This window comes from Gallus gallus, chromosome 5 (assembly GCF_016699485.2).
Source record: "Gallus gallus isolate bGalGal1 chromosome 5, bGalGal1.mat.broiler.GRCg7b, whole genome shotgun sequence".
Taxonomy (NCBI): domain Eukaryota; kingdom Metazoa; phylum Chordata; class Aves; order Galliformes; family Phasianidae; genus Gallus; species Gallus gallus.
The window spans coordinates 16566643-16594391 of record NC_052536.1 but is presented as its reverse complement, the minus strand read 5'-3'; the positions used below and the strand labels follow the sequence as shown (position 1 = coordinate 16594391).

At 63.6% G+C, this 27749-nt stretch overlaps 5 protein-coding genes across 17 annotated transcripts; 3 read left to right on the top strand and 2 right to left on the bottom strand.

Moving 5' to 3' along the window:
* Nucleotides 1-68: 68 nt before the first annotated feature.
* SSRP1 (structure specific recognition protein 1) lies at nt 69-8228 on the bottom strand. Of its 6 annotated transcripts, none has more exons than XM_015286773.4 (18): nt 8189-8228; nt 7374-7523; nt 6450-6635; nt 6049-6154; nt 5221-5411; nt 4919-5149; nt 4732-4835; nt 4469-4597; nt 3901-4122; nt 3617-3689; nt 3447-3455; nt 2995-3133; nt 2816-2861; nt 2145-2268; nt 1453-1623; nt 1087-1178; nt 728-911; nt 69-533 (listed from the first exon to the last, which is right to left on the bottom strand). In XM_015286773.4, exons 2-18 carry the CDS (start codon nt 7425-7427, stop codon nt 465-467), a joined length of 2130 nt encoding a protein of 709 aa, XP_015142259.1. In that variant the 5' UTR covers nt 7428-7523; nt 8189-8228; the 3' UTR covers nt 69-464. The 6 variants fall into 6 exon arrangements, with proteins under 6 accessions (XP_015142259.1, XP_015142258.1, XP_015142257.1 ...); XM_015286772.4 differs by lacking the exon at nt 8189-8228 and adding an exon at nt 7885-7965; XM_015286771.4 differs by lacking the exon at nt 8189-8228 and adding an exon at nt 7918-7965.
* Nucleotides 8229-8821: 593 nt separating this feature from the next.
* On the top strand, nt 8822-12826 carry P2RX3 (purinergic receptor P2X 3). 2 transcript variants are annotated; one of them, NM_001397208.2, is made up of 12 exons: nt 8822-9112; nt 9628-9763; nt 9894-9965; nt 10033-10099; nt 10167-10260; nt 10339-10416; nt 10487-10628; nt 11020-11156; nt 11232-11325; nt 11408-11473; nt 11699-11776; nt 11889-12539. In NM_001397208.2, exons 1-12 carry the CDS (start codon nt 8973-8975, stop codon nt 12009-12011), a joined length of 1227 nt encoding a protein of 408 aa, NP_001384137.1. In that variant the 5' UTR covers nt 8822-8972; the 3' UTR covers nt 12012-12539. The 2 variants fall into 2 exon arrangements, with proteins under 2 accessions (NP_001384137.1, XP_040557039.1); XM_040701105.2 differs by having other exon boundaries at nt 11699-12826.
* Nucleotides 12827-13475: 649 nt separating this feature from the next.
* Nucleotides 13476-15126, top strand: PGR2/3 (tandem PRG2/PRG3 gene pair). Its single transcript, NM_001329217.2, has 6 exons — nt 13476-13580; nt 13976-14045; nt 14173-14267; nt 14348-14479; nt 14552-14663; nt 14978-15126. Exons 2-6 carry the CDS (start codon nt 13985-13987, stop codon nt 15034-15036), a joined length of 459 nt encoding a protein of 152 aa, NP_001316146.1. The 5' UTR covers nt 13476-13580; nt 13976-13984; the 3' UTR covers nt 15037-15126.
* A 48-nt stretch (nt 15127-15174) lies between these two features.
* SLC43A3 (solute carrier family 43 member 3) lies at nt 15175-21693 on the bottom strand. 6 transcript variants are annotated; one of them, XM_004941511.3, is made up of 13 exons: nt 21532-21693; nt 19554-19767; nt 19127-19256; nt 18668-18714; nt 18517-18593; nt 18331-18423; nt 18021-18160; nt 17523-17629; nt 17097-17252; nt 16900-17013; nt 16324-16376; nt 15967-16090; nt 15175-15533 (listed from the first exon to the last, which is right to left on the bottom strand). In XM_004941511.3, exons 1-13 carry the CDS (start codon nt 21676-21678, stop codon nt 15190-15192), a joined length of 1746 nt encoding a protein of 581 aa, XP_004941568.3. In that variant the 5' UTR covers nt 21679-21693; the 3' UTR covers nt 15175-15189. The 6 variants fall into 6 exon arrangements, with proteins under 6 accessions (XP_004941568.3, XP_046798331.1, XP_015142340.2 ...); XM_046942375.1 differs by having other exon boundaries at nt 19554-19691; nt 19917-21573; XM_015286854.4 differs by lacking the exon at nt 21532-21693 and adding an exon at nt 19917-20027.
* On the top strand, nt 20116-26874 carry RTN4RL2 (reticulon 4 receptor like 2). 2 transcript variants are annotated; one of them, XM_040701765.2, is made up of 3 exons: nt 20116-21107; nt 25121-25339; nt 25986-26874. In XM_040701765.2, the coding sequence occupies exons 1-3, from the start codon at nt 20730-20732 to the stop codon at nt 26712-26714; spliced, it is 1326 nt and encodes a 441-aa protein (XP_040557699.1). In that variant the 5' UTR covers nt 20116-20729; the 3' UTR covers nt 26715-26874. The 2 variants fall into 2 exon arrangements, with proteins under 2 accessions (XP_040557699.1, XP_015142346.3); XM_015286860.4 differs by lacking the exon at nt 20116-21107 and adding an exon at nt 23119-23331 and having other exon boundaries at nt 24855-25339.
* The last annotated feature ends 875 nt before the right edge of the window (nt 26875-27749 follow it).

Genomic DNA, 27749 nt, shown 5'->3' with positions numbered 1-27749 from the left:
AGGGGAGCCCAGCCCACCCCTGAGGAAGGGGAGCCCAGCCCACCCCCTGCCTCCGCACCCACACGCACTCCCGCCGCGGGTGTTTTTTATTCAATCCGAGTTGCCATGTGAACGGACCCAACATACAAAAAGAAAAAAGAGACCGAAACAAACCCGAGTATTTAAAAAAAATAAATTGATGAGAAACAGGGCAGAGGTGTGGGACCGAGGCTCCTCCTGGGCCTCCCCTCCACGGGGCCTCGCTCTGTAGCCAGGCACTGAGGGGAAAGGGCTCAGGCAGTGAGGCCGGGCACCCTCCTGCCCCGACTCCAGCGCCCCCCCTCACCTGGCAGCAGGGGCAGGAGGAAGGGCGGCCAGGCAGGTTTGGAGCCAGCCAGAGCCCAAGAGCCAGGCCCCTCCTGCGGGCCGGCCCACCCGGTCCTCACGCTGATCTGGGAACCAGCCTGGAGCCAGCGGGGACAGCACTAATCCGAGCCGGACGCGGAATCCTCTGAGCTTTGGGCCGGGCTGGCGCCTCTCTCATCCTCTGAGTCCTGGGGGAAGAAACGGGAGGTCAGGACAGTAGGAGCAGAGCAGCTCACGTCCACCTGCTCCTGTGCCCATAGCGAAGATCAAACTCAGTCCTCTGCTACAAGACTAGATGTACATACTATCAAGAGGAACATATGCCTGTAGGGATGAGGTAAAATAAGACCCAGCAAAGCCCACCACCAAACAGCCCTACTACCTCCTTCTTGCTCTCTGCAGAGGAACTCTCATCGCTGGAGACAAATTCCTTGCTCTTGAAGCTCTCGCTCATAGTCTTGGCAGAGGACTTGGTGGAGGACGAAGACTTGGAGGCAGCACCCTTCTTCTCCCCTTTCCCCTTCATCTGCTTCTCCTGCTTCTTCTTCTTCTTTTTAGACCTCTCCCTATGCATGTGTTGAGAGGGTGGAAGAGACAGCATTACCTTGCTGACAGCGCATTGGTCCCATCTCACAACCTCCCAGCCTTGGAGAGGCCCAGCCACCACAACAGCTGAACACAGACATATTCCAGAACAGTGAAGCCCCTGCCACATCCCTCTTGTCTGCTTAGCACACTCACATCTTGGAGCTCTCTGACTTGTTGCCCACGCTGTACTCCTTCATGGCCTTCTCATAATCCCTCTTGGCATCTTCTGCCTTGCGATCCCATTCCTGCAGCAAAAGCAGGTTAGCGGCGCTTTGTTCCTGCACCGTCCACCATCATGTGCCTCTGTACCACCACCGTCCAACACTATCTCCACCCATGTCCCTGACCACCTGGAGACCATTCTCACACATGAGCTCACCAATGTCAGCTCCCCACTGCCACCCTCCCTTCCTGACCCGTTAATGGAGCAGCAGGATCCTGAGACCAAGCAAGAGCATCCCAGGCCTTCCGACATCCACCATATCTGGCTTAGCAATCCCCACTGGCAGAGCAACCCACCTCTTTCTTCTCCTTAGACATGGCTTTCCAGAGCTCCCCAGCCTTCTTGGACAAGTCTGTGATGCTGATACCAGGATGATCTGACTTGATCTTCTCACGGTTGGCATTCAGCCAAAGCATGTAAGCCGACATGGGTCTCTTGGGCGCGTTGGGGTCTTTGCCTTTCTTGCTCTGGAAAGCAGGGAGTGGAAAGAACCAAGACTTGAAATACCCCACACACTAAAGACTTAAGGTTACTCCAAGATGATGCCTCCTGCATCCCACCAGTAACTCAGCTACTTAATCAGGGAGATGGGTTGTCAGTTCACACACACACACAAGTGAAAGCACCCACAGAGTAGGTGAAGAGGACGTGGAGGACCTGTGGGGGGCAAGTCCTCCAACAATCAGAAGGTACTGCCAGGCTCAGACACCACTATATCCTTTGTAAGAGTTTCAATCTAGACTCATCTGCAGGATGAAGAAAACCTGCAGGAAGCAGCAGAACCAGGCTTGGACAATCCAAACCGGACAAAGCACAGTGAGGTGGTGGGATTGGATCAGACCACAGCAGAAGGCTAACAGGAAGCAGCTCAGCTGATGTGCTGTGACCTGGATCTCCCGTGGTGTTGCTCCAAACAAGGGAGCAGCAATCCATGTTCCAAGGGCAGTGAGTCCTGATCTCCACAACTCTACCAGCAGCAACTTCTCACCTCCACCTGCTTCTTGCGGGGCTTGCGGTCTTTGACAATCTTGGCCTTCTTGGCTGGCTTCTTCTCACCTCGGTCACTGTCACCATCCCCACTGGAGGAGCTGGCCGAGGCATTGCTGTCAAACCTGTGTGAAGAGACCTAGTTTCAGGGAAAGCTCAAGATCTCAACTCCAGCAAGATGAAGCAGGAGGGAAGGGAATTGTAGCAGTGACAAGCACATAGCAAGACTTGCCCCTGAACTCTCCCATCCTCCAGCAACCTGCAGATCAGAGACTTCCTGAGCTGAAGCCGCTCTGTTTGCACTTAACAGCCCTCAGGGGACTCTCCTTCCACGAACATGGCTGATCGTTTTGAGTTCCCGTAAACTTTAGGCATTTGCAACGCCTCACAGCTGAACTGCACCAAGATCCACCCCTCCTCTTGGGCTGAACCTGACTCCCATCAGCACACATGATGCCCCTGAGCACTTGTTCGGACTGCAGTTCTCATCAAGAGAACTCGAGAGAGACAGACCAGAAGTGCACCCACTTACAAGGCCATTCACAATGATTTTGTCTGCAACAGACGCACTCCTCAACATTCTCACAGCCCCATCCCACCCCACACAGTGCTCACAAATGGCATCTTCCAAAAGCTGCCCATAGTTAGACTCCTGTCCCAGCCCCTACTCACTCTTCAGCCACATCGTCATCCTCTTCCCCAGGGTTGAATGACTCATCTGGAAGGACAGAGTGTGAGGTGAAGATGGACAGCCAAGGAACACAGCAGGATTCAACCAGAGGAGGAAGTAGCCTGAGCATACCAGGCAGCCCCTCAGGAAGTGGGGGCTCACATGCAGCCCCAGCACACACCTGTCTCCTCTCCAGACCCATCGCTGCTATCGTTGGCGTTCTCTTCCCGGATCTTGCCCTCCTCCTTCATCCTCTCCAGGTAGGCGTCATGCTGGTCCTCATCAGAGTCCGCATATTCGTCATAGCTCTGCTTCATACCCTGCAGAAGGGACAGCGTGAGAGCTGCTCTCCGTGCTCCCCACCTCTGCATACAGTCCATTCTCTAGAAACTACATGCATGCATGGCCAGGCTGGGAAACACACAGTGTCCCATCTGTCTCCCTGTCTCCTCATTAGGGATGCAGAGAGAGGGGAAGGAAGGGTTCCCCGAAGGTGTTATCTGAGTTAGGTGGGGGCCCCTCTTGCAAATCATGCTGCAGTTACTGGGTTTAGTCAGAGACCAACACAGCCATGCAGAGGAAACCTGCACCAGGAGGAGGAAGAACAGAAAGAGGAAGGGGTATCGCACGGACCTTTTTCCTCTACAAGGGTAAGGAAAGAAAAGAAAGGTGAAAAAAAATAAAAGGAAGAAAAGCAGCAAAATTTTGGAGAGAAGAAAAAAGGCCCCAGTCATCTCCCCACCCCAGCCTGCAGGCCAGTGATTCCAGCAGGGCACAGAGAACTAGCCCTGTGCAGCAGGTACCTCCTTGAGGCCTCTGTTCTTGATGTTCAGCTTCTTGGCATTGACGAAATCAAAGAGCTTCCCATACTCCTCCCTACAGGAGAGACAGGGTGGTCAGGGACAGGTGGGATCCAGCTTGCTGGCAACCACTGTGCGTGCTCAACACAGGGTTGAACTTGTTACACCTTGTTACATCAGTAAGGATCCACCACGTGTGACCAACATGGAAGACACAGGGGCAAGGGGGCTGCACGGCAGGACAGAGAACAGCCCAGTGTTACAGTGAGAGCTTGTTCTGTGCCCACCTCTCTATGCTGCTGAAGGTGTACTGTGTGCCCTGCTTGGTCTCGATCTCAAAGTCGAAGGAGCGGGTGGTGGTGGTCCCACGGGCAAAGTTGACGAAGGAGATCTCATCAAAGCGGATGTGCACTGGTGGCTTGTGAACATAGATGAAACCTCGCTCCAGTGGGTACAGAAGTCCTGAGCTGGCCTTGTAGGAGCAGGTGATGCACTGGGCTCCAGAGTGTCTGTGAGGGCAAACAGTGCCATGTTACACCAGCAGGGAGCAAACACCCCTCCCTCTGCACATCCTAGAGATAGCAGCTTAGATAAGTCCACCAACTGCTCCCGATTGCATGGGGTAAAATTCTTGCAAAACCCCTTCATCCTGATTACAGAAAAAGAGATGTTGGAACTGCTGTCTGAGTCAGGAGGGGATCTCAAGCAGCTGGCCTGAGACCACAAAAACAAGAATAATCTCCTGTCCTAGGGATGACAAGGCCCACTTTGCCTCTCCCCCTACCACTATGTGTGCCATTAGTGTAGGAAGATCCCACATTCCCTCGCCCAGCCAGAAGCAACAGCATGCCTCACCCCTGGAAGTTGCCAGGCACAGTGATCTTGCGGTTCACTAGTGCCTTCATAACCCGGCTGACCATCTCGTAGAGGGAGCCTGACATGTTCTTGGTGAGCCGCCCCTCAAAGCGTTTCTCCACCTCTTCCCTGTGTGGCAAAAATAGAGGATAACGACAAGAACAAGGACCAAAGAGATTCATTACCTGCACTCCTAGCTCTCCCCACAGCCCCCCGATCCAGGGAGGGGGGTCAAGGAAGTTGCCTAGAGAGAAAACACTCACTCATTCATGTTGAGGGTCAGTGAGATGTCTTCATCCTTGGAGAAAAGCAGGATAAGGAAGTGGTAGCGGGTCTGGCCCTGCTTTATCGGGGGATCCAAGCTAATCTGAAAAGAGAAGAGGAGGTGAGGACCCGAAATCCCTCAAAACAATTTCCTGAGAAAGGGAGGACTGCTCAACCCCTCCTCACCACAAAGAACATCTGCCGTTGGTCCTTGTGTGGGAGCAGGAAGAGGCGCAGCACGGTAGTATAGGGAATCTTGTAGTCAAAGGTTTTGCCGTGGAGGTGCAGGAAGGTGGGGTAGATGCGGATGTCGTATCGCCCACGAGGCGTCAAACACTGCAGCTCCCGGAAGATGCAGATGGCATCACCAGTTGCCTGGATCACGTCCGCCTTGGAGAGGACATTCTGAGCGAAGGCCTACAAGGAGAGGGAGTCGTGGTCAGGCACTAGGTGAGGGCACCCAACTAGCCCCCCTGAGCCTCGCTTACCTCCACAGGGTCAACACCATCCTCCTGGGTAGGGGGCACGTAGAAGCGAACCTCCATGAGCGAGACCTCAGCGTCATCGTTCTGGTGGAACTCCAGCGTCACTTCGTTCTTGCCCGTCGTGCACTGGGAGACATTGCTGAGGGGGATCTCAAACACCGGCTGTTCCCCGATGTCAAAGGAGAGAAGCTGCCCTACAGAAGGCGGGGAGGGTTAGGAACCTAAGGCCCACCCTGCTGGGCAGACCCAAGGTGAGTTCTATCCTAGATCCAAGCTCCAGCAGCAGCATCGCTCTTCTCTCAAAACCCAGCAATGCCTCCCCTCTCCCTCCCTTCGTTTCCATGTTTTCTACACACACCTCCAGGCTTTCTCCTCCCAGCTATAGTTCCAGAGAATTATATTGATCAAAAACAAAAAGGCTGTTTATTCCCCTCTTCCTCCTCTCTCAGACCAGGGAGGAGCATCCACCAGCTCTTCTGGCTCCCTGAGGAATTGGCAGGCTCTATTAGATGCTCACAGTTCCCATGCAGACTTCTCTTTTATGTTGAGTGTTCTCTGTCTAACCCCCCCCGAACATGCTGTGCTGCCTGCAAGTATCTCCTGCTTTCCTGGTATGACCAACATCCATGCTGTATCCAAAACTACCACTAAAACGTGGGCAGTTTCCCAGAGCAGCATCTAAAGCTGTCAACAGCTGGGTGCTGGTAGAATGAGGACACTGACCCAACCACCAGATGCCCACCAGCCCCACCACCTTGGCCTACCCACAGCACAGATGCCCTTGCCTCAGCAGCAGCATCACCGTCCTGTTCCTGTCTTATCCCAACTCACCTCCAAACCTCACCGTGCCCCAGTTCCAACCCTTCACACACAGGTCCTTCTCGGCCAGCTCCAGGCGATAATGTGCCTTGAAGAAATCTGAGAGCTTATCAAACTCCTGTGATGGGGTGGGAAGGAACAGAGAAAAGGAGAATGCTCATGAGAAACTGCCATGCATGCATCAGCACGGCTCAGAGCCCATAACTGGGACATTGCCCTTGGTGCAAGAGAAGTGATGAGAAAAACAGGCATCAGCTGCTGTTAAAGGGAAGGAGACCAGTTTTGTGAGATCTGGCGGATCCTGAAAGCAGCGTAGCCTGATACAGGGCAAGGCAAGAGACTGTGGCACAAGCGAGCTGAAAAAAGGATGGTCAGCATGGCTCAGGCAACAGTCAGAGATGGCACAGACTCACCGATTCCCGGAAACCATCGTATTTGTAGACATGGCCATTCTTGGTGAGAAGCTTGAGGCCGTGACCGAGCGCCACACGCCGCCACACACCCTCTGCCAACTCCGAGGCCTGGATGTTGTCCACCTTCCCCGTCTTGCTGTTCTTGAAGATGACGCCCTGGCGGCTCAGCCGCAGCCGGCCATCGTTCTGGTGGGAGGCAGGTGTGAGGTACAGGCAGCTCGCCCCATGCACATGGAGGGGAGCAGCCCAAGAGTGGGAACTCCCACGCAGCACAGACAGCTGCTAAGCTCTCCCAGGGGACACGAAGTGAACTCCCCAACCACCCAAGAGTTTATGTTCTCCATGCACTCCTCACCACCCTCCTTTGGGGTTCAGGCAGCCAGGTTGCCAGCAGTCTCAGTACCAGAGCTCCCTTGGGCATTTAGGAACAATCTCCCAAATGCCACAGGGTGACCCAGAAATCCTCAACATCACTGCAGCATGACACTGCCCACCCCCAAGCACCGGAACAGGCTGATTTACAGCACCCAGCTGCCCAGCAGTAGCTACTGCATAAAAGGGTGAACGCTTGCAGCTGGCATCCCTTCCCCTGGACACGTTCCCAACCACAACCTCGCTAGCTCCGCAACAGGCTGCTACTAAAAGCCCCTGTTGATGCTCCGAAATGCTTCGGCTCTGGAAACAAGGCGCCTCAGCTCCCATTTCCAGTCGAGCTCAGCAAAACAGGCTCTGCCAGGACGAGGCAGTGGAAGAGCTGCAGGGATGGGGGGGCATACTGCACCGCTGGGCATACAGCTGAGACCAGGCCTCAGAGCCGCACGGCACCGTGTGCCTCCAGCCCATGAGATGGGGTGAGCACTTCTGGCATCCGGCAGCACCCCAGATAGCTGCCCCCAGCACCGAGCTGCCCCTGGTGCCGCTCACCATGGATCCCTTCACCTCCTGGTAGATCTCGTTGAACTCCAATGTGTCAGCCATGACGAAGGGGGCCGGGCTCGCAGGCAGGCAGGAGGAGGCCGGAGTTCAGCTCCCCGCCGAGGCCGGCATGCCCTGCTGCCACCGAGCAGCGAGGTGCTGGGGGAAAGGGGGACGAGAGTGAGCACGGGGAGGGGAACCCCCCCGGAGTGTTCCCTGAGGAACGTGATCCCACAGGAGCACGTCCCCCCATCACGCCTCTCCCGGGGCTCCCCGGGGTCGTTGCTTCCCGGGGTGCCACGTCCCGGTAGGGAAGGGGTACAGCGAGGCCCTGGCAGCCCCCGCAGCCTCCACCACCCCCTCTCCCTAGGCCCCACGCCCCCATCCGTCATCCCCACGCTCCCACCGGCCACCCCCCAACCCCCCCATCACCCCCCCAAAAATCACCCCCCCAAAACCACCCTTCCTCTGCCCCCTCCCCAGCCCCCCAAATTCGCTCCCGCCCCCCTCCCCCCCGCACCGCCACCGCTTTTCCCGCCTGCGCAACACGAACCTCGCGCGAAGCCGCCTCCCCCCCCCAACCGCCTCCCGCGCCGCCGCCGGAACCCGCCCCCACTTCCGCCATAGAGACGCGCCGCTGCCCGGCCTCTCTGGGCGCCATCGCGGGGGGAGGGAGGACCCGGCCGCACCAGCACGGGCCTCACGATGGAGCGCCGTGGAGGACTGAGGCTAAAGGGGAGCGGCGCCTTCCTCGGCGTAGACGCAGAGGGGTGGAAGGGGGGCAGGCTAGAGCGGCCGCTCCCCGAAGCGGCGGTCTCTCTCACCTGGCACCATAGAGAGGCGGGAGGCCTCCAGCCGGGAAGTGGGGGGGCTGCTCCCCATTGGCCAACGCCGGGTGATCCCCATGACGTCACCGCGGCGGGGGATCAGGGCGGCTCTGCCCAGCACATGGCGCCCCGACATGGGGTACAGCCCAAAAAAGGCACTCCGAAGTGGGGCACATCCCAACATGTGCACACCCCTCCGGAAGGGGAAGCCCTCAAAAAGGGCACACCGATGTGGGACGCCGCCAAACGCCGTGAGCTGGCAAACACGGGGTCCGCAAACACAGAGGACACCCAGAATGGGATCACCCCGAGTTGTGGGGCACCCCTAAAAACGACAGTCACGCATACAGCGCCCCCAGCACGGCGGGCTCCCGAAACGGAGGCAGCCCAAGTGCCGGGGGCCCAAAGCACCCCCCAGGGCACCCCAGAGGGGGCTACCCCACGTAGGATGGCCGCATTGGGGCCCTCCTCGAGGCCGCCTCTCGCACCCCTCCCCCCACCCGCGTCCTCCCTCCCCTCCTCCTCCTCCTCCCACCCACGCCCCCTCCCTCCATCTCCCCCTGCGCCCCCTCCCCCTCCTTCCGTCCTGTGCCCACCCCTCTGCCTCTGCACCACCCCGCCCGCATCCCTGCCCACATCCCCGCATCCCTGCCTCTATCTGCCCGCATCCCTGCCCGCTGCCTGTATCCCTGCCCTGCTCCCCGCCTCTATCCCTTCCCATCGCCCGTATCCCTGCCCGCATCCTTGCAGAGCCCCTGCTCGTGCCCCCGCCCGGCTGCCCATGCCCCCCCCGCGCCCCCAGCCCCGCTGCCTGGCTGATTTCTTCTCCTACGAGACCACCAAGTCGGTGGTGGTGAAGAGCTGGGTGGTGGGCGTCGTCAACCGGGTCGTGCAGCTCCTCATCCTCTCCTACTTCATCGGGTGAGAGACCCCCCCCCCCCGACGGGACCCCACTCCTCTGCCGGTGTCCCCCACCCCTCGGCAGACCCTGCTCCCGGTGTACATCGTACCCCTGATGCCGTGGTGGCAAGCTGGGGACCGGGATGGTGACGCCAAGTGGGGACACTGGGTGGGTTCACGGCGTGGGGTCAGGAGGGTGGCACGGGAATGGCAGCTGCCCGCTGGTGTGGGGGTGGGAAGCGGGCTGCGAGAAGTGATGACAGCTGTGGGCAGAGGGGGACAGGTGACGGCAAGTGGCTGGTAGCGTGTCTGCGATGGGGACACCGAGTGACACAAGGAGCGGGTGACGGGAGGGTGGCTATTGGCATGGATGATGGAGAGGAGAGGTAGGGATGGGTGCTGTGGAGCATACTGAACCCCAGGGGGTGACACGGGCGGGTGACAAGTGGCTGTCGGAGGGCTGGTGGCAGGAGGACCGGCCGCAGGTGGCAGGGAGCTGGCCGGCTGTCCCCACAGCTGAGCCCTCCACCCCCCAGCTGGGTGTTCCTGCACGAGAAGGCCTACCAGGTGCGGGACACTGTCATCGAGTCCTCGGTGGTGACCAAAGTGAAGGGCATCGGGAAGTATGGCAACCGCGTCCTGGACACAGCTGACTACGTCACCCCCCCACAGGCAGGAGACAGCAGGGACCCCCCCCCCTGAGCCCTCATAGCCTCGTCTCAAATAACCCCACTAATCCCCAAGTGCCATGGGGGGGGGGTTCAGGGGGGGCGTTGGTGACACAGTGTCCCCATCACCGCAGGGCACCTCGGTGTTCGTGGTGGTCACCAAGCAGATCCTGACAGAGAATCAGGAGCAGGGCGTCTGCCCGGAGGTATGGGGACACGGGGTGGCATGGGGGGCACCGGTGTGCCCCAACCCACACACCCCCCTCTCCGCAGAGTGAAGCCGCATACCGGTGTGCGTCCAACCGTGACTGTCAGGGGAAGGGCCGCACCACGGGCAGTGGTGAGTTTTGGAGGGGGGGAGGTCCCAAAAACCACGGGGTTTGAGCCCACCCATCTTATGGCCACAGGAGTGCTGACGGGACGCTGCGTCCCCTACAACGTGACCCTGCACACCTGTGAGATCCGGGGCTGGTGCCCACCCGAGGTGGACACAGTCGATGTGTGAGTGTGCAGCAGCAGGAAGGGGGACAAACACTGTGCCCCCTGCCCCGTTCAGGAGCACCACCCCTCTCCCCACAGCCCCGTGATGCTGGAGGCTGAAAACTTCACCCTCTTCATCAAGAACAGCGTCCGCTTCCCTCTGTTTGGCTTCGAGAAGTGAGTGGCACTGCGGGGACACAGGGTGGGTTCTCACTGCTGGAGGCTCACAGCCGTGCGCCCCCCCCAGGGCCAACCTGCCCCCCCAGGTCAGCGCAGGAGAGCTGCAGCGCTGCCGCTTCCATCCCGAGCAACAGCCGCTGTGCCCCATCCTGCGGCTGGGCGACGTGGCACGCTTCGCCGGGCAGGACTTCGCCTCGCTGGCTGCCACCGTGAGCTGGGGATGCAAAGGATGCGGGATGTGGGGCATGAGAACAAGGGGATGCGGGATGCGGGGATGGGGGATGTGGGGATAACAGGGTACGGGGTGCAGTGACTGGAGCTTTAGGGCCAGGGAAACCTGGGATGTGGTGTACATGAGTGTGGGAATGGGGGACATGGGGTGCGGGAATTGGAGATGTGGGGACGTGGGGACATTGCGGGGACGTGGGAGCGCAGAGGCTTTCAATGTGGGGATGTGGCAATGGGACAATGGGACATGGGGATGCAGGGATGTAGGACGTGGGAAAATGGTATTGTGAGAACATGGGGATGGGGGACATATATGGAGGGACGCGGGGCCGCATAGCACGGGGCACATTGCCCTCACGGCCGGCTGGGCAGGGCGGGGTGCTGGGCATCAAGATCGGCTGGGTGTGCGACCTGGACCGTGCCTGGGAGCTGTGCCTGCCCCGCTACTCCTTCACCCGCCTGGACAGCGTCACCCAGCACAGCCCCGGCTCCCCTGGCTACAACTTCAGGTAGGGCCACGTGTCGCTGCCTGCCGTGGGGACAGCTGCAGAGCGTGGGGTGCCAGCTGGCCATGTCCCATGCAGGCACGCACGGTACTACCGTGGGCACAACGGCACCGAGCTGCGCACCCTCACCAAGGCCTTCGGCATCCGCTTTGATGTGTTGGTGTATGGCAACGTACGTATGGGCGCAGCATCCCAGGAGCCTATGGGTGCCATAGGCGGAGGCCATGCCGACTCAGCCCTCTGCCTTCCCGCAGGCTGGGAAATTCGGCATTGTGCCCACCCTCATCAACACGGTGGCTGCCTTCACCTCGATTGGCGTGGTGAGTTGAGGCGGTCCTCAGCCCTGGGGCAAAGCAGGTAACCCACAGCCGTAGGGCTGAGGGCCGTGGCGATGCCCAAAAGGGGTGGGAAGGAGGATGGATGGAGGGAAATCCCACTGCCACAAGGCAGGGTGGTGGGAAAGGTGATGGCAGCCTAATTCCTGGAGGTCGGTGGGGTGTCAGGGGGCATCCTGCAGCCCCTTTCCCATTACTGCTGCCCCCTAGGGCACGGTGCTGTGCGATATCATCCTGCTCAACTTCCTGAAGGGCGCCGAGCACTACAAGGCCCGAAAGTTTGAGGAGGTCAGTTGGCTGCTGGGTACCCCAAGGAGGGGCAATCCCAGAGCCCCTAAGCACCCCGGGTTCCACAGTTCTGGGACAGGGAGTGAGCCTACGCCCATGCCCTGTCCCACAGGTGCCAGAGGCCAGCGTATCCCCAGCCCCCACCAGCCCCACAGTCTGTGCCCCAGGAGCCCTGGGGGACCAGAGCCGAGAGAAGCAGTCCACTGACTCGGGCACCTTCTCCCTGGGCCTCTAGCTCTGGGTGCCATGGGGCAGCCCCTGTCTGCGTTTGGCCCCATGGTCTCTCCTCTCCAGAGCCCCCCCGGCCCTACTCCTTACCCACACTGACACTGAGACATGGCAAGGGGGGCTTGTGGGGTGTGAGTGTAACATGTTCCCGTGCCTCTGTAAGGCCACAGCATGCAAAGCCCCCAGCCCCAAGGTGAGGAGCGGGGATGGGGACAGTGGGGGGACACAGCCCCAAGCCACTGGGGTTGGTATGGGGGTGGGTGAGGACCAGGGGGTGGCTGTGGGGACACCAGGAATGGGTGGCAGTGGGGAAGGGCACCAGGGACCTAGGGGTGACCGAGGGGTCAAGGGCTGAGGGTGAGGGTCAGGAGCGATGCTGGGGATGGAGGGATGTGAGGGACATAGGGTGGCACAGGGAGCCGGGAGCCATGGGGGCAGCACAGGAGTGGCAGAGAGGAGCGGTACCTTCAGGCTCACCTCAGAACCGGCCGAGGGGATGCGGAGATCCCTCACCCCAATAAAGCCTTGGTGTGCAGCCCCACGCCTGTGCCCTCTGTGTGTGGGGTTAATGGGTGGGGGCTCTGAGGGATGCAGGAGCCGATGAGGCGACCTGGGATGGGGGGGACAGTCTCTACCACCACAAGATCCCCACTGCAGCCCCCAGCATCTTCCCTCTCCCCCCGAACACATGCTGCAACCGTGTCCCCTATCGCTGTGCACTTCCCCAGTTCTACCGTGGCCCCAAGCCACTAACCACCATGGGGTGGCCTGAGAGGGTGGGGAAACTAGGGACAGTTTGACCGCTTGTCCAAGGTCACTTCCTCCCTCTTCAGTCATGCAGCCCATGGCCCCACATGCCATCACCCACTGGGGCAGCCCTGTGCCTTTGTTTCTGTGTCTTGCCATGCCCTGAGCCCACAGGGAGATGCCCCTAATATGCTCCAGTCGCTGCTGTACCTGGGAATGCAGCCCCTCCATGCCCACTAACTTGGGCACGAGACAGCAGCACGCCCTTATTGCAATGGCAAATTGGTACCCTGGGCTGTTGGGCAAACCGCTGCCCCTTCTAAAGGGGCACAACCACTTTCCTGGCCATTCCATGATGGTCCTGTGCCCCAAGGAGTAGTGGGGTTGTGGGGCAGGGTGGCAGTGCTTGGGGATGGGGTGGCAGTGAACAGGTAGCATTGGAAAGGGATCGTGGGAGGGAATGAGGTGGCTGAATAATGGGCACAGGGCCACCCTAAAAGGTGATGGCATCTGGGGCTAATGGCTGGCAGTGGCTGCTGCAAGGCCCTGTGAACATGGGGAGAGGAAGTGGCCTTGGGCAAGCAGCCTAACTGTCCCTGACCCCCTTGTGTACCTCCAGGCCACAAGCACAGACAGTTGGTGGCTTGGGGCTGGTGTGGTGCAAGGCTGCAGGGGACATGTGGCCCCAGCACCCCTATAAGGGCCAAGGCAGACAGAAGCTCCCAACCCCAAGGTGAGGAGCGGGGACAGGAACGGGGACGGCAGGGAGGACACAGCCCTGTGCTGCTGGGTTGGGGCTGGGAACAGGGGAAAGACAGCCCTGAATCTGGTACATGCAGCTCAGTGATGCCCTGGGGATGTGATGGGGGGTGCATGGTGGCACGGGTGGCACAGAACCAGGGGTAGCCCCAGGGGTGGCAGGAGGCTGCAGAGCACAAGGGATGTGGGGGTGGCTGAGGGCCGGGGGTGGCAGCAGGGACATGGGGAATGGGTGGCACCGGGGATGGAGGGGGTCAGGGACCCAGGGGCAATGGGGCTGAGGGCTGGGGGTGAGAGGTAGGGCTGGTGCTGGGGACACCAGAGGAGACGAAGGACATGGGGTGGCATGGGAGACCAGGTGCCATGAGAATGTCACCAGGGCTGGCCAAGGGTTCTCCTGAGATTATCTCAGGGACCAGAGGGCCCCGGGGCAAGAGGTCCTCCAGCCCTGCCATGTCCCCTCAGCTCCCCACCATGCAGCCTCGCCTGCTCCTTGTCCTGACCTTGCTGGGCATGGTCTCTGCCCTCTGCCCTGGTGAGTAGCTTGGGGACCACTAGGGACACAATGAGAACAGCTCGGGGACACCCCTGTCCCCAGTCTCAAGGCACTGGGACTGGCGGAGGGGCAGAGGGGACACTCTTCAGCCTGTCCCTACCCTCAGGCCCCTGGCACGCCATGGAGGTACCTGAATGCAGAGAGGGCAGCGGGAGGTGCTTCGCGGTGGTGAAGGCACGGCGCACCTACAGGGCTGCTCAGGTGAGAGGGATGGGGAGGTCAGCGGGATGCCAGGTTCCCATGGGCGCTGCCAGTGCCAGGCATCAACCTGTGCCCCTCAGTGCTACTGCCGGAAAGTATACAAGGGACAGCTGGCCTCGGTGCACAGCACAGCCACTAACGAACAGCTGAGGAAGCTGGCAGCCACCTACACCTACTGCAGCCTCTGGATCGGGGCTGTCACCACCTGCAAGGTAACAAGGCTTCAGCTGGCATCCAGGGGTTGGCGGGGAGTGGGTGCAGGATGCTGAGCCCCGCTGCTGCAGGGTGGGTCGTGGAAGACATCCTGGCAGGACCTGAGCTCCTGGAACTATGCAAACTGGGCCATCGGGCAGCCCTGCAGACGGTTCAGAACCTGCACCGTGCTCAGTCCCAAAGGTGAGCACAGCCCTGCACCATGGCACACGCACCTGGTGCTGGGGGCAAATGGGTGGGGGCACCGAGAGCGGGGACGGGTGCTGGGAGTGTGGCAACGGACATGGGACACTGAGATGGGGCACTGGGAGAGGGGACGGGGATTGTGAGACGATGGGATGGGGCACTGGCACATTGAGAGGGGACAACGGGACATGTGGGCAATGGAATGGGGCACCGGGACACTGGAATGGGGCACTGGGATACTGGAGCAATGGGATGGGGCACTGGGGGTTTTTGGGTCTCCCCGTGTCCCTGACGATGGGTCCTGTTCATAGATGGGCTTTGGAGAAGTAGAGCCTGCTTCCTGCTGCGCCCCTTCATCTGTCAGTACTGAGACTGCCCGGCGGCCCTGCCATGGCTCCCCAGTACCCAGGAACCCGCAGTGGCCCATGTCACTATCCCATTAAAGTGCCCCATGAACTGCCTTGAGGCCACGTGTCCATGTGTTTTAGGGCCAGGGGGAGACTGGAGGCAGAATGGGTGGGGCTCAACCCCACAGGAGATACTGGAGAAGCCCGAGGGGTACGGGGCACCGGGTGGGAGCAGCACCACGTGCAGAGGCGTTGGAATATTTATTCCATCCCAAAGCACACCCACCCTTCTCTGTGCCCCCCCGGCACAGTCCCATCCCTCCCCCAAAGTGCAGTAGAAAAAAGCTGGATGGTAGTGCGGGGCTCACTGGGGTGTCTGGGCGGGGGTCTTGGCACTTGCGGAAGCTTCCGGGGGGCTTGAGGCAGCCTCCAGCTCCTTGGCACGCCGCCGGCACTCGCGGGTCACCACCACAGGGCTGATGTAGGCCAGCAGCACCACGGCAATGAGCCCCACGTTCATCTGTGGTGGAGTGATGGGTGCTGAGGGCATGGGACTGGGGGCTGATCCCAATCAGACAAGGGGCCAGCTCCTCAGCCCCCTAAAGGCTGCCCGTGCTGGGGTAGCAAACCACACCCCGTGGTACTATGGACTAGCATCACACCACGGCACAGCGTGCCCCCAAGCTACCACAGGGCAGAACCTCCTGCCCTTCATAGGGCAGCACCCCCACATGAACATAGATCAGGCCCTCCATCCCACCACAGCATGAGCCCCATCCTGCCACGGACCATGGACTCCATCTCCTCATTGTCTGGTGTTTCCAACCCCACGTGGGGGAGGAGCCCCATCCAACCTGGCATCGGGACCTCCATCCATCCATGCACCCTGACCACCACCCCACCATGGAACCGCCCCCCCCCGGGACTGTGGGGTATCCATAGGGAGCACTCACATAGAAAGGGTCCCCCTGGAGCGCTCCACGCACCAGGGCAATGCAGGGATACTGCAGCAGGGCCACCAGCGCCGACAGGGCCATGGCCAGCCCGTACAGCTTCCCAAAGTGCTGTGGGGGAAACCTGCCAGGACAACCTGCATGTCACCACCGTGCCCATCACCATGCCACCTCCACCCTCGCGCAACCACCCCCTCCCTTACCACCATCCCCTGCCACCGTTGTCCCGTCCCCCTCCACCCTGACCCCACCATTCACCCTGACCCCACATCATCCACCAACGTCCCCACTGCTCCCTCCCCTGCCGTCACCGCTCTGTCCCCTGCCACCACCAGCATCAGGGTGCACAGGACTCACGCGATGGCCAGGAAGGCGGCGTTGCCCCCGTAGAGGAAGGAGCGGCTGATCACCTGGAGCACGAATGTGACAAACTGCACAGGCAGCATAGGCACGGCCGCACAGATGGAGAAGAGCACGCACTGTGTCACCGTCAACACCAGTGACAGCACAGATGCCCGTAGGTCAGCCAGTGCCCCATGGGCTCCTGCAGGCGTGGCAAGGTTAGGGTATAGTGGGGACGTGTCCCCAGGTAGAGCGGGAACAGGGAGTGCTAAGGACACATCCATGGGCATGGTGGGGTCGGGGCATCATGGGGATGCTTTTGTGGACACAGTGGGATAAGGACGTTGCGGGGACCCGTTCATGGGCATAGTGGGATCAAAGCATGGTGGGGACATGACCGTGGATATGGTGGGATCAGAGCATTGTAGGGACACCTCCACTGGCACAGCGGGGGGTCAGGACTTTGTGGGGACACAAGTACAGGTGTAGCAGGGTCAGAGCACGGTAGTAGCATGTCCCAGGCAGAGCAGGGTTGGGGACATTTGCAGTGCCAGTGCACCAAGAGTAGGGATGGGGGACAGGGACGGTTACCCTCAGCACGGTGGGCCTTGTTCCGCTTGTGGTAGTCGAGGATGAGGCCGTTCCAGGGAGCACAGAGCACCCCGCAGAGCTGGGTGAAGGCGAAGGCGTTGGTGTAGGTGCTCACTGTGGAGAGGCAGGGTCAGAGCAGAGGACCAATCCGCAGCCCCCTGCCTGGCTCACTGTGCCCCCCGGCCACCATGCCCTACCCAGGTGTTCATTGCCAAAGGCCAGGTGGTCGAGCATTGGGTTGAGGGTACCAATGAAGAGGTAGTGGCGCAGCTGCATGACCGAGAGCCACACCACATGCCACATGAAGAGCCATGAGCACACGCAGGGCCAGAAGGGCTCCACAGCTGCACTGCCTGCACAAAACAAATGCATCCATCAGGGCTGCCCACGCTCACCACACTTGGTCACGCCCATTCCCCAAATGTCCTCGCCACAGTTGACACATCCATCCCCCGGGCCTTGTGGCTCCAAGTACCCCCACCCAGCCCATGGGCCAGCACCCCAGATGACTTTGCCAACACCCACATGGCCACACCCACTTCCCAGCGGCCATCACACACATGGCCATGCCCACCCGAGGCCGTGCCTTTGCCAATACACCCCAACCCCGGTTCTCCCCCCACCTTTTGGGGCACTGGGCTCCAGGGGCACTTCCTCTGGCCCATCATCCTCCGGCGGGCGCTTCTCCTCGTAGGTGCGGTATGACTGGGAGTGCCCTGGGCATGACAGCCTGCAGCACCGCTCACTTTGTCACCCGCCACGGCATCCCAGTGCCACCACCACCTCCACCCACAGGATGGGCACCATGACCACCACCACCACCCAAGGGATGGGCACCGTGACCACCACCACCACCACCCAAGGGACGGGCACCATGACCACCACCACCACCCATGGGATAGGTGCCATGACCACCACCACCACCCACAGGATGGGCACCATGACCACCACCACCACCCATGGGATAGGTGCCATGACCACCACCACCACCCACAGGATGGGCACCATGACCACCACCTCCTGTGGAATGGACCCCATGACTGTCACCCACAGGATGGGCACCACTGCCTCCTGAGAGATGGGTTTTGCCACCCTGGGAGAACAGGCAGGGCCTCCCTTACCCATAGTTGTAGGCAGGTGGCAGCGGGTAGGGGATGTGCATGCGGGGCATGAGGAAGATGGTGCGCAGCAGGTGCCAGGCGCTGCAGGCTGCCATGAAGAAAAACATGGCCCGCAGGGACAGTCCATGCTCATGCAGCACCTGGGGACATGTGCAGGTTGCCACCATGCCATGCTGGCCACTGGTCACTGCCCAGTGCCAATACAGATGTCAGACCCCAGCTGTGCCCTCATCTGTCCCCAGCCCACCCCAGTGCCCATGCCGTGAACAGGCAAATCTGGTGCCTGAGGTGTTCCTCACCCCATGCCCACCTTGATAATGAGGAAGATGGCAGACGAGGAGTCAAAGGCCCCGTTGTAGAGAGTGATGATGATGGAGCGGTACTTCCCAAAGAGGTTCCCCACCTGGCACGCAGAACCCACCGTAATGCTGTCAGTGTCCCCACCACCAGGCAGCGTGCCCCAGATGTGGGGTGAGGGTTCAGACGTGCCTCCTACCTGCATGTTGGTGAGGATGAGGAGAATGCCGCCCACCGACAGCATTGACATAGCCGGGAAGAGCAGCACCGCTAGGTCTGGGGACACAGGTGTCAGTGGGTTCAAGGGACACGGGTCGGGTGGGGGCACCCCACATCTGCGTGGGTCTCACCTGGCGTGGAGAAGGCAACGAGCAGGGTCCCACCAGTGTAGAGGGAGCTGAAACAGGGACAGTGTTTACAAGGTGGGCACAGGATCCCCACCCCTATGCTCCAACACCCCAACGTCCCGACGCTGGCTTCATGTGGCACCTCTGGGGGGGAGGAACGCAGGGAAGAGGCTGGCCCTACAGTTACAGGGGTGCCCTGGGGACATCAGTGGGAAATAAGAGCATCTGGGGGGGCTGTAGGCAATGAAGGACACATGGGGGACATTTGATGGCACTGGGAAGTAAACACTGCTGCCCCTCCCCGTGTGAGCAGGGCTCCACCAGTCCCACCCTGCCTGGGAGCCCTGATAACCACCCAGTCCCGATAACGCTCCCCCAGTCCTGTGCCAGCACCCAGCTAATGGGCCCTCCATCATCGTCAGCACCCACGTGTGCCCCCCTGCCATCCCCTTCAGCGCTCACATGGCGATGAGGCGGGCGACAGCAGTGCCAAAGCGGTCAAAGACGTAGCCCATGGGGAGGGTCATGAAGTTGTTCATGAAGGAGCCGATGGTGAAGACCAGAGAGAACTGCTCATCCTGCCCGCTGCAGTCTGCAAGGCAGCCATTGGTGGAGACAGGGACACCAGCACAGGGGACACTAGCATGGGTGGAGTGGGGAAAATGGGCAGCACTGGGGACAGGAAAAGCAGGGAGCCAGCAGACAGTGGGGATAATGGACACAGGGACAGCGGGGATACAGGGATGACAGCAGGAACCCGCGGCACCGAAGAGCACCACAAAGAGCCGAACCTGCACAGATAATGGGGACATGGGAGGCACACGGGGCACCCCGGGACACCAGGGACAAGAGCTCAGCACCGATGGGGATGGTGACACTGGGACCATACCGGGATACAGCGTCCCATTGGGGTTGAGGATGGCCGAGGACTCGCACCACTGCCCAAAGTAGCCCAGGCTCTTGAGGACGTAGACGAGGGAGGCCCAGCCAAAGATGATGCCGCAGAAAGCACCGCACTCCAGCAGCCCTGAGAACAGCGTGCCCAGCTTCTTGGCCCGCCCCGCGCCCCTCGCCATGCTGCCAGGCACGGGGCTCTGCTGCTCCTGCAGGGGACAGGCGGGGCAGTCACAGCCCTTCCTCTCCACACGGTCCCTTGCTTCGCATGTGACCAACCACTTGGACAAAGGCCAACCCGGCCCCCGCTCTGTCCCTTGTCCCCCCCCCCCCCCCCCCCCCCCCCGCTGACACCCACCTGTACCCTGGTCCCGATGCAGCAACAGAGTTTGGACCCTGGTCTGGATCCCTGTGTGGGGTGCCCGAGGTACACGGCTGCACCGTGCACTGCTGCTGGGATCACTAGGGTGGGGCCCAGGGCTGCTGGCACGCACAAGGCAGAGCACAGTTCTCCCACCCCAGCACCACTTCCTTATCTCCCCGCAGCACTCAGTCCTGGGGACCTGCAGCCTCCCTGAGCACGTCCCCTGGGGGCCTCGCACGCGGAGCTGGTGCACTTGTGGGAATGCTGCACAACCCACAGCGTGGAGGCGCAGCCCTGTGGGTGCTGGCACGGTCGCTATGGCCATGAGCACAGCACCTGGGGACAGTGATACACCCCTGGGAGCCTGGCACACACACCTGCGTCTCATGAGGCACCCTGGCACGCACCTTGGGGACAATGGCACATACCCCCTTGGGACAATGACATACCCCCAGGGAATCTGACGCGGTGCCAGGCATGCTGACACACCCCTTGGAGATGCTGGCACTTCCCCAGGAACCCAACCGCAGGCCCTGGTTGCACTGGACACTGGTGGGGCACCCAGCACATTGCACCAGCGTCACCCAAGGGACCTGCAGCTGGCCGCCACGGGTGCCAAGGTCACGTCCCCACGTCCCCACACGCCACCCTGAAGCCCCGGCACCCACCACCACCCACACCTGCACCGTGGTGTCACCGTGTCACCAGGCCACCAGTGGCCCTGAGGCCAGTGTAATGGCTGCTAATGAGGCCTCATTACGGCCAGCCAGGGGAGACGGGCGGGTGGCTAAAGATTAACCTCGGCAGATGGCGATGGCTCAGCTCCGAGGTCGGCGGGGCTGCACTATATATAGCTGCCCCTGCAGAGGTTGCGGCTGGGGGCACGAGTTGGGGAGACACAGGAAGGCTGCGGTAAAGAGGGATGCTGCCCGCCCGGCACTGCCACTGTGCACTCCACCCAGGAAGGAGATGGGGCTTCTCCAGGAGCTGCTGCGTGACCGGACTGCAGGGCGTCGGGCGCCCTCCTGTCCCATCGAGGGGACCTGGAGCCCTCCCGGCCCTGTCGGCTGCTGGGGAGGACTGCGGGTGCCCGAGGCTGGGCGAAGCCGCAGCCCCGTGACGCAGCAGGCGGCCCTGGCAGCCCCCGCAAGGGGAACTTCCCGCAGCCATGCGGGCGCGCACATGGTGAGGCACGCACGTGGCGGGGGGAGCACGCGTAGCCCCCACATTCGGCCCCACTCAGTCCCGACATCGCCGCGAGCATCTCACGCTCCAGCCCGAGCCCCGCTGCTTCCACCGCGACTGGCAGTCTTTCTGGACCCCCGGGACCGCCCCACCACGCCGTTCGGGGTCCGGGTCGGGCTCGGGGCAGCCGCTACCCGCCACGCCCCACCGCCCTCGCGAGCATCCCCGGCCGCCGCTCTGCCGGCCCAGCCCGGTTCGGCCCTGCTGGGCGCGGAGCCGCCCGTCCGCATCCGCCGTGAGTGGCACCGCCGCGGCTCCGCCCCTGTTCGGCCCGGTGGGGCGGGGATGCGCCCAGCCCGGATGAAGCCGAGCCCCGTGGCCCGGCCCGGCCCGGCCCGGCCGGTTCCGGGGACCGCACGCTTACCGTCACCTCGGCGGTGCCCGCTCGTCCTTCTAGGCGGAGGGCGGAGCGGAGAGGACCGACGCGGCCTCGGGGGCGTCGGCGGGGGCGGGGCGGGCTCGGAGCCGCCGTGGGGTCAGCGGGGCTGCGACCCCCGGATTTGGGGTCCATCCTTAGCCGCGTGCACGACCGCCGGCCCCGTGTCCTTCACTGCCCTCCCTCCCATCCGTCTGTCCATCCTCCCCCGCTCCCACCGCCCCCACGGCCCCATTCATCCCTTCACGGGTCCATTCATCCTTGCTGGCAGGCACCGGCCGCCCTGCAGCCTGCCACTCAGCTGCACAGCCATCCACCCATCCATCTGCCTGCCTCCCGCCCATCTGTCCCACTCCATCCATCCATCCATCCATCCATCCATCCATCCATCCATCCATCCATCCATCCTTCCACCCTGCTTCACACCCACCCAACCCTACACCTGTTCAGCATCTGCTCGTCACCTGCCCCACACTCTGTCCCTGCTGCCCTCACCCACCCCGTGCTTTCACCCCCACCTCCCCATCCAACATTCCTTTTTTCCATCCATTCATCTCTATTCCACCATCTTCCATCGGTCCCATCTCATCGCCCATCTCTTTCCACCCGCATCTCGGTGCCACCGTCCCTCCCAGGACCTGCCAGGGGCACACGGGTCTGTCCCACGACCCCCACGCCGTACCCGCGGGTGGGTGGGTGCAAGTAGAGGACCGACGCTGGAGGTGCCCAGCGCCGCAGGCCCTGACCCCTCTGTCGCTTTGCCGGGACCCATTGGACCCATAGAATAGGGACAGCTATGGCACAGTGGGACCGGGGGACATCGCGGGGGACAGCGAGCGGATGGCGGCCCCTGAGTCAGCCCCGTGCCGCCCGCAACGCCCACCGCTCCCCGCCAGCGTCTGTCTCTCCAGCTTGTGATATTTCGCTCGCCGGGAGCCGCGCCGGAGACGGCACCGCAAACACGGCGGGTGCCAGATTGTGCCGCCGCAGCCTGGCACGGCCACGCGAGCCCCTCCCCACCCGCGCTCCGTGGGCTCCCCGCGCCGCCTCTCCCGCTGCGGGAACCCACCGCCCCCCGCCCCGCGCCCAGCACCGCGGACAGCGACGCGGTCCCGCGTGGGTGTGAAGCGGGGGCGCCGCCTCGCGGTCCACTCGCGACCGTCCCTCTGTCCCACCCACGGGGACGAACGCCCCTGCCGAGGTGTCCGCCACCCGCGGGGACGCGGCACCCCCCCGCGAGGGTCCAGAGATTCAGGGAGGGCTTCCCCGAGGCTCGCCCCCCCCAGGCTCACGGCCCCACGCGCGAGTCCTCGCGTCCCCAGTGGGAGCTGCCAGGAGGTCTCGCGTCCTCCCCGAGACTCTCCGTGGGTCCCCGGGGACGCGCTGCGGGGCGTCCCCGCGGGTAGCCCCCGTCCCCGCACATCGCGCAGCAGCGCCGCGTTCCTCCGTGGAGTTCCCCCACGCGCGGAGCGGGACGGCCCGGCCCGGCCGAGGAAGGGTTAAGCGGCGGGACCGGCGGCGAGGGGCGGAGCGCGGCCGCCCCGGGATAAGGCGCGGCGCCGGGCAGGGCTCAGCCCCTCCGGGAGCCGCGGGTAGAGCCGAGCCGAGCCCGCCCGTGCCATGCCCCGGGGCGGTGGCTGCCGCTCCTCCCGGCGGCGCAGCGGGGGGTAGAGGGCGCGCACCCCCCCCCCCCCGGCACCGGCCATGAGCCGACGTGCAGCGGGCAGCGCCTGAGCGCCCGGCCCGGTCCCGCCATGCGGCCCCCGACGGCTCGGGACCTGCCCCGAGGTAGGCGTGGGGCGGGCCGGGGACACGGCCCCGAGACCCCCCCGCGGCGGGGCGGGGCGGGGCGGGGGTCCCGGCACCCGCGGCGCTGCCTTCGGGGCGCAGCCGCTGCCCCGGGAGCGCACGGAGCGCTGGGGGTTAACGGGGCGCGCGGTGCGGGGTGCGCGCTGCCCTCGGGGCGCACAGCGCGGCGCAAAGGGTGCGCGGTGCCACAGAGCGCCGCGGGTGGGTGCCCCGCGGGGTCGCCGCAGCGGGGCAAAGGGGAAGCGGGGACGGTGCGGGGCGCTGTAGCGGGTGGGGGGGAGGGGTGGAGCCGGCAGCGGGACCCTGCGAGTGGGGGGGCGGCTGCGCGGGGAGCGGAGCCCGGGAGCCGGTGACTTCAGCTCCGAACTGAGTCAGCCCGCGGCGAGGGGGAGTGACAGATGGGGCGCGGGAGGGGGGCGCCGGGGGGGCGCACGCCGGCACGGGGCGCCGGGGGAGGGGGGCGGCGCCGAGCAGCTGCGCCGGACGCCTCCGTGCGTGCCCCCCCCCCCCCCCCCATCCCCATCCCCGCCGCCGAGCACCGGGGGGGGCCGCCTCCTTCCCCCCGCAGCGGGCCGTGGAGCCCGAGCCAGGCCGGGCTGAATTATGGATGAGGCGCTCGGGTTGCAGCGCAGGGCACCGGGAAGGCGGAGTGGTGGTGGGGGGGGGGAAGAGGAGGAAGAGAGAAGGGGGGGCGGGGGCGCGAACACCCGGAGCGGCGGCGGCGCGTGTCACCGGGGAGCGCGTCAGCCCGCGCCCACGCGCGCACCGCCCCGCACGTGGCCGCGGCACGCGCGCACGTGGCGTCGCCCCGCCCCGCTGTCGGGGGCGCGCGTGGGGGGCGCAACCCCCCCCTCCCTCCCCCGAGGGTGTCCCGTGGGAGTACAGCCCCAGGGGGACACGGGGAGATCCCAAGGGGCAAAGCCGCGGAAGCTCTTTGGAGTGCCAGTCCCCGTGAGGTGCCGGACCCAATGGGGTGGGCAGTGTCATGTGGGGTGTGCGTGGCCCTCGAGGGCTCCTGGGGGATCCTGGCTCTATAGGATAGGCACGGCCATGTTGAATGGTGCATTGCCCTGTTGACTTCTTACGGGATCCTTGGCCTTATGTCATGGCCCTAGTGGTTCCTAGGAGAGTGTGGCTGCATGGGATGGATGTGGCCCTGTAGAGCTCTTGGAATGCCTGACCTTAATGGATGGCTGTGGCCATGACCATAAAGGGTGAACATAGCCTTGTAGAGCTCCTGGAGCTCCTGGCTGTGTGGAATGGGAACAGCCGTGTGGGATGGGCATGGCTCTGTGGGGGTGGGGGGGGGGGTTCCTAGGGCCACCGGGGGGGGGTTCCTAGGGCCTGGTGGCAGCCAGTAACCTGGGCTGCCCCTCGGGGTGCTCTCCACGGGGTTGCTGGGGAGGGCCCTGTGTGGGGTGGTAGGTGCATGGGGCTGGGCCGGGGGTGCGGGGGCGGTGCCCCAGGTCGTGCCCCGGGCTGACGCCCCGCTGTGCCCGCAGGCGGGCGCCTGGCGGCCCTGCTGCTGGCAGCACTGGCGTGGGTGCCCGGTGGGTCGCCCGCCTGCCCCGCGCTCTGCACCTGCTACGTCTCGCCGCCCACCGTCAGCTGCCAGGCCAACAACTTCTCCTCGGTGCCCACGGGGCTCCCGCCTGGCGCCCGCCGCCTCTTCCTGCAGAACAACGTCATCAGGGCGCTGCGGGCGGGCACCTTCGGGCCCAGCACCGTCACCCTCTGGCTCTACTCCAACAACATCTCCTCCATCCAGCCGGGCACTTTCCGCCACCTGCCCGCCCTCGAGGAGCTCGACCTGGGTGACAACCCGCACCTCCGCGTCCTGGCGCCCGACACCTTCCACGGCCTCCGGCGCCTCCAGGCCCTGCACCTCTACCGGTGCCAGCTGGCCAGCCTGCCCAGCGCCATCTTCCGTGGCCTCCACAGCCTCCAGTACCTCTACCTGCAGGAGAACGGGCTGCTCTACCTCCAGGTCTGACATGGCCCGAGCTGGGTCCTGGGACAGCCCTGTGTGGCAGGGCTATGGGGCGTCCCTGGGGAGAGTATGGGGGATGCCACTGAGGTGTGGTGGTGGGCAGTGCTCACAGGCACGGGTGTGGGACGTGTCTCAGACAGCTACAGTGCAGGGCGGTGGGTGATGCTCAGGGTGCAGAGACACGGGGCAGTGTGGTGACCATAAGGCAGAGGCGTGAAAGAGCTCTTGGTGACACCCGTGGGACAGGGGATGGGTGATGCCCACGGGGTAGGGATGGGAGATGAATGACACCGTGGAGCAGGACCATAAGGCAGGGAGATGCCCGTGGAGCGGGGTCATAAGGCAGGGTAATGATACCTGTCGTACAGAAGAGCTCTTGGTGATGATACCCCTGAGGACAGGATGTGGGGCAGGGCGATGGGTGGCACCAGAACGGGGGCACGGCGGAGGACGCTTGGCGCTGTCTGTCCAACAGGGCGATGGGCAATGATGGCCGTAGGGCAGAGATCTGGGTGACATCCGTGAGTTACAGAGGTGATACGGGGCGTTGGGTGGCGATGTGGAGGCGGGGCAGCGATCAAGGTGCTGAGTTACGCCTGCGGGGCTGGGCTCACCCACCCGGTCCCTCACCTGCTCCCCACAGGACGATCTCTTTGCCGATTTGGCCAACCTGAGCCACCTCTTCCTGCATGGCAACCGGCTGCGAGCTCTGTCCGAGGGCGTTTTCCGCGGGCTGCCCAGCCTGGATCGCCTGCTGCTGCACGCCAACCGCCTGGCCACCGTGCACCGCCGCGCCTTCCGCGGCCTGGCCCGCCTCACCATCCTCTACCTGTTCAACAACAGCCTGGCGGCGCTGCCCGGGGACCCGCTGGCCGCGCTGCCCGCCCTGCAGTTCCTCCGCCTCAACGCCAACCCCTGGGCCTGCGACTGCCGTGCGCGCCCGCTCTGGGCCTGGTTCCGCCGCACTCGCGTCTCCAGCTCGCCCGTGCCCTGCGCCAGCCCCCCGCACCGCCGCGGCACCGACCTGCGGCACCTGCGGCCCCGTGACTTCGACGGCTGCCCCGAGGAGGACGAGGAGGAGGACGAAGGCAAAGATGAGGATGACGGCGACGGAGGTGGCGGCGGCGGGGCGGTGGCCGTGGTGGGCACTCCCGGGCGGGCGCTAGGCCGCCCCGGCACCCTGCCTGCCGCGCCGCCTTCCGCCTTCTACCGCGACGGGCTGCCGCCCCACGACCTGCGGGGCTCCCAGCCCCGGCCGCCCCCTCCGTCCCGTGACTCCCGCGGCCCCCCCGGGGACGCCCCCGTGGCTGCGGCCCCCCGCCCGGCTCCCGCCCTCCTGCCCCTGCTGGGCCTGCTCCTGCCCCGTCTCTGAGCCCGACCGGGGGGGCCTCCGGACCCCTCTCGGGTCCTCCCGAGGCGTTCGGGGCAGGAGGCGTCCCCAGGACTCTGCTCCCACCCGTCCCGAGTGAAAAGAACCCACGCAGGCACCGCGCGGTTGGGAATTCTTTATTAAAAATGGTCTTATTTTGGGAGCGTGGGGCCCAGCGGCTGCGGCGCTGCCTTTCCAGGTCACGGCGCTCTCTCCTCGTGAAATATTGATGGCCCCGGCACCGCTGCTGCCGGCCGCAGGGCCCCACGGCGCACGCACCGCTCGCTGCGGCACGGATGGACGGACGCACCGACGTTAAGCCCGGCAACGCCGCCCCGTTGTCACGCCTGCGGCACCTCGCACACCTGCTGTTTGCACAACGGTGGGGCGTAACGCGACCCGCGAGCTGTGAGGACGGCGAGTGTGCGCACAGCCTGACCCACTTCCAGCCGGCCCCGGGGACGCGCCAGCACAGGCGCACTGCATGTGTACGGGTGGATGGACACACAGCGCCCACCCCCAGGCTGGGGTCCCTCTGGGTGGGTGTTCCCGTCTAGTAACCCTGTGCAGGTCTTCCTTCCCTGCACGTGTGTGCACATCCGTGTGCGCGGCTCCAGGGTTGCCTCCATCCAGGTGTCTCCCCCTGAGTGTCCCCGTGCGGCTGTCCCCGTGTGGTCCCTTTCCAGGTGTGGAAAGGGCATTGTCCCTCTCCAGCTGTCCGTACCAGATGTCCCTCTGTGAGTGGCCCGGTAACAGTCACCGTGCGGGTGTGGCGTTTTCTCACTGCCCCCCCTGCAAGTGTCCCTTTGTGGCCATTTCTCCAGGAGTCCCCCAGCATCCCCCCAGCAAGCAGAGTGAGGGGCACAGCCCTGCCCCGACCCCATAAGGGATAAGGAAGGTCCCAGCCTATCCCTGAGGCTGATGCGGGCACGGCAGGCGCCCGGGGGTGCCCTCCCTCCAGGAGGTGCCTACGGCAGCCGGGCCCCACGCAAGGCTGTCCCAGCAGCACACCCAATGGGGGGAACACGAGCGGGTTAG

Bases quoted from the DNA above. Each gene is read 5' to 3' on its own strand.
- SSRP1 (XM_015286773.4), bottom strand. From the start codon at position 7,427: ATGGCTGACACATTGGAGTTCAACGAGATCTACCAGGAGGTGAAGGGA. The intron at 3,690-3,900 runs GTGGGCACAGAA...TCTCTCCTGTAG, and splicing joins ACCTTCAGCAGCATAGAGAG to GGAGGAGTATGGGAAGCTCT. The intron at 912-1,086 runs GTGAGTGTGCTA...ACACATGCATAG, and splicing joins AAGTCAGAGAGCTCCAAGAT to GGAGAGGTCTAAAAAGAAGA.
- P2RX3 (XM_040701105.2), top strand. From the start codon at position 8,973: ATGCCCCCCCCGCGCCCCCAGCCCCGCTGCCTGGCTGATTTCTTCTCC. The intron at 11,326-11,407 runs GTACGTATGGGC...GCCTTCCCGCAG, and splicing joins ATGTGTTGGTGTATGGCAAC to GCTGGGAAATTCGGCATTGT. The intron at 11,474-11,698 runs GTGAGTTGAGGC...GCTGCCCCCTAG, and splicing joins CCTTCACCTCGATTGGCGTG to GGCACGGTGCTGTGCGATAT.
- PGR2/3 (NM_001329217.2), top strand. From the start codon at position 13,985: ATGCAGCCTCGCCTGCTCCTTGTCCTGACCTTGCTGGGCATGGTCTCT. The intron at 14,046-14,172 runs GTGAGTAGCTTG...CCCTACCCTCAG, and splicing joins GGTCTCTGCCCTCTGCCCTG to GCCCCTGGCACGCCATGGAG. The intron at 14,664-14,977 runs GTGAGCACAGCC...TCCTGTTCATAG, and splicing joins CACCGTGCTCAGTCCCAAAG to ATGGGCTTTGGAGAAGTAGA.
- SLC43A3 (XM_046942375.1), bottom strand. From the start codon at position 20,310: ATGAGACGCAGGTGTGTGTGCCAGGCTCCCAGGGGTGTATCACTGTCC. The intron at 18,161-18,330 runs GTGGGCATGGGG...ACATGTCCCCAG, and splicing joins CCATCTTCCTCATTATCAAG to GTGCTGCATGAGCATGGACT. The intron at 16,091-16,323 runs GTGAGTCCTGTG...TTGTCCTGGCAG, and splicing joins GCCGCCTTCCTGGCCATCGC to GTTTCCCCCACAGCACTTTG.
- RTN4RL2 (XM_040701765.2), top strand. From the start codon at position 20,730: ATGGCGATGGCTCAGCTCCGAGGTCGGCGGGGCTGCACTATATATAGC. The intron at 21,108-25,120 runs GTGAGGCACGCA...TCCTCCATCCAG, and splicing joins GCCATGCGGGCGCGCACATG to CCGGGCACTTTCCGCCACCT. The intron at 25,340-25,985 runs GTCTGACATGGC...TGCTCCCCACAG, and splicing joins ACGGGCTGCTCTACCTCCAG to GACGATCTCTTTGCCGATTT.